Below are 3,384 nucleotides of genomic sequence, written 5' to 3'. Positions count from 1 at the left end.
GAGTCAGTGTTTTGCCCCATTGCCCAGGCTGGTCTCGAACTCCTGAGCTCAAAGGGTTCAGCTTGCCTCAGCCTCCCAAAGTGATTACAGGTGTGAGCCACTGCTCACAGCCAAGTTAGCTTTCTCAGCCTCAGTTTTCTCATATTTATAAAAGGGAATAATATGTCAACTCCCTTTGGATATGGGGAAACATTTAAAAGGCGATAAATGTAAAACATTCTCTATACCACTTTTAACTAACTTTTAGCTAGATTAGAAATAAAAAAGGCTTAAAAAGATCAGTTACATTAATTTCTTCACTTCAGATCTGTGCATTTTCCTATAAACATTTAAATTAAAATTGCACTGTTAAAGAATTATGATTAGAGTCCACTGGATATACTAATGAAGAGAAGATGAGTATCATTTTTAAAAACAGTGAAAACAAGAGAAATACTATGGGTAAATTTAGTGTAATTTAAAATTTATACTATGTTCACAGAAAACCGTTACTTTGAATTGATCATAAAAATTAAAATATGTAATACGAAAACAATTATTTTAACTGAAGGCTGAAACCAAAGTCATTCCTAAAGTTAGAGTTGTCTTCCATTTCTGGACCAAAAGAATGGCCCTGAGTATTAGGTAATACTGGTTTCAGGAACTGGAACTCATTTGTCCCTGAGCCTCCTGCCAGGCACACTTCGTACTGATAGTTCTGAGACAGGTTCCCGGTGCCGCTCACGTCCACCAGATGTCCTGGAAAGAGACCCTCGGGCACCGAGCAGCGACCCATTGAGGCCGCCCTGCTCCTTCTACACAGCTGCACCGCCACGAACAGGAGAGCCGACAAGAGAAAGAGCGACGACAATGAGGCCAGCGCCACCACCAGGTAGACGGTGAGCGAGTCGGCCTGGGCCTGGGCCGGGGCCACCTCCGGGAGCCGCAGGTAGGGGTGGGATAAGCCGTCCACCAGGAGCACGTGCAGCGTGGCGGTGGCCGAGCGCGGAGGCTCGCCATTGTCCTTGACCAGCACCATCAGCCTGTGCTTGGCCGCGTCGCGCTCTCTCAGCAGCCTGACGGTGCGCACCTCGCCATTGTGCGCCCACACACCGAACAGCCCGGGCTCCGTGGCCTTGAGCAGCTGGTACGACAGCCAGGCGTTCTGGCCCGAGTCGCCGTCCACCGCCACCACCTTGGTCACCAGATAGCCCGGCTCGGCCGCCCGGGGCACCAGCTCGGTGCAGGGCGCGGAGCCGTTCTGCAGTGGGTACAGCACGAAGGGCGAGTTGTCGTTGGCGTCCAGCACCAGCACGCGCACCAGCGCCTCGCTGCTCAGCGCCGGGAAGCCGAGGTCCGCGGCGCCCACGCGGAACTCGAACTCCTGCAGGGTCTCATAGTCCAGTGAGATGAGGGCAAACAGGTGGCCGTTGTCCGCCTTGATGGAGACTAGGGAGGCGAGGGGCAGGTGCGGGTCCTGGGGCGGCAGCAGCGAGTAGGTGACCTGGGCATTGGTGCCTGAGTCTCTGTCTGTGGCGCTGCCGCTGCCGATGTGCAGGGCGGGGCTGTTGTTTTCGCGGACGAACATGGTGTAGGAGGTTTGGGTGAAGGCGGGGGCGTTGTCATTGAGGTCTGAGACCAGCACGGTCATATTGAGGTGTGTTGTCAGCCTGGGTGTCCCTAAGTCAGTGACTGTGATAGTGACGTTGTACTCAGCTCTGCTTTCTCTGTCTAGTGGTTTCTCTGTTAGTAGAGTACAAAAGTTCCCCACAGAAGATTTCAGGAGGAAGGGTAGATCCTCCTGAATGGAGCAATTTATTTCCCCATTTTCTCCTGAATCAAGATCTGAAACACTGAAAAGTGCAACCACAGTTTCAGGCGCGTTCTCAGGTATTGGGCTGATAAATGCAGACATGGTAACTTCTGGGGCATGGTCATTCACATCCATCACTTGAATCAGAATGGTGCATTTTCCAGAGAAGCCTCCAGCATCTCTCGCCTCAATATTGACTTCATAGGACTGCAGTTTTTCGAAATCGAGTTGTTTTTTTAGTTCAATTTCTCCTGTCAAGGAATCGACCTTAAAAGTTTTGCTTATCTCATCTGAAGCTTGGAAAAGTGAATAGAAAATCTCTCCGTTGACTCCTGTGTCTATATCCGTGGCAGAGACCTTGACAACCAGGAAGCCTATTGGACTGTCCTCAGAGATCTGCACCCTATAGAAAGGCTGCTCAAATTCAGGGGCATTATCGTTAACGTCCACGACTTCAATGTAGACCTGAGCAGTGCCAGATCTGGGCGGAGAGCCACCATCCAGTGCTGTGAGTGTTAACCTGAGTTCAGCTTCTGCCTCTCGGTCCAGCGCTTTGTCCAGCACCAGCTCTGGATATTTCCTGCCATCACTGCGTTTGCGGGTGAGGACCCGAAAATAGGAATTGGGGCTGATTACATAGTTCTCAATATTGTTTTGGCCTACATCTAAGTCTTCAGCATTCTTCAGAGGAAACGTAGTCCCAGGAGGACTGCTCTCTGACACTTTCACCAACATTTCTTTGTCCAGAAATACTGGAGAGTGGTCGTTTATGTCTATTACCTGTAGCTCAGCTTGAAAAAACTCGAAGGGACTCTCTAGCAACACTTGGAAATGTAGCACACAGGGCTCTGTGTGACCGCACAGATCCTCACGGTCCAATTTCTCATTGAGCAACATATCGCCGGTCTCCTGATTGAGCTGCAAATGCAGTTTGTTCCCTCTGGAAACAACCCTAATCCCCCACCTGGAGAATTCCCTCTGCTCCAGAGCCAAGTCCTTTGCTAAACTGGTGACAAAGGAGCTGCCCTCAGTTTCCTCCACCACAGAATAGCGTCTAGGTTCCGCCGCGCCCGCCAGAGATAAGCCCAAAAGGAGAAAGCAAAAAAGGACTTGCCTTTGTCTGCAAATGAGCTTCCCGCTGGCCTCCATTGTTCTTGGTGGGTTCAGCTTCCTGGGAGGACGGTTCTGTGGGACTGTAAAGTCCCCAGTATCTGAGGCTGTAGTTATTCCACAGATACCTCAGAAATATTGCAGAGAATAGTCCTCTCCAGAGGACCCTGCCGTCTTCTCTTTGGCATCCAAGCTTCCCATGGGCTTCCAGGTTCTGCTGCTTTTTGCCGGTTAATGGAGTTGCAGCTGCGGTTCTGGTTTATACCTTCTTATCCTGCAGCGCCACCACGCGTCCTCACAGGATCTTACATTTTGTGGGATGATAATAGATGTAATATTCCCAACTTTGCCTGTATGTACCCTAGGACTATGTAAGGTACAACACCACCTTTAATATCGCCGGACGTTACTGAGCAGATAACTGTCCGAAGGAGAAATTACATTAGTCTTTCAACAATGCTAACTGAGTTTTGGGCAAAAAG

At 50.1% G+C, this 3,384-nt stretch overlaps 1 protein-coding gene across 1 annotated transcript; it reads right to left on the bottom strand.

The window, feature by feature from the left end:
* Positions 1-389: 389 nt before the first annotated feature.
* On the bottom strand, positions 390-3,181 carry PCDHB8 (protocadherin beta 8). Its single transcript, XM_010388210.2, has one exon. It carries the CDS (start codon positions 2,939-2,941, stop codon positions 536-538), a length of 2,406 nt encoding a protein of 801 aa, XP_010386512.1. The 5' UTR covers positions 2,942-3,181; the 3' UTR covers positions 390-535.
* Between the last annotated feature and the right edge of the window lie 203 nt (positions 3,182-3,384).

The sequence above is a fragment of the Rhinopithecus roxellana genome, chromosome 3 (genome assembly GCF_007565055.1).
Source record: "Rhinopithecus roxellana isolate Shanxi Qingling chromosome 3, ASM756505v1, whole genome shotgun sequence".
Lineage (NCBI taxonomy): Eukaryota > Metazoa > Chordata > Mammalia > Primates > Cercopithecidae > Rhinopithecus > Rhinopithecus roxellana.
The sequence above is the reverse complement of the archived record's forward strand: the minus strand, read 5'-3'. Positions and strand labels throughout refer to the sequence as shown.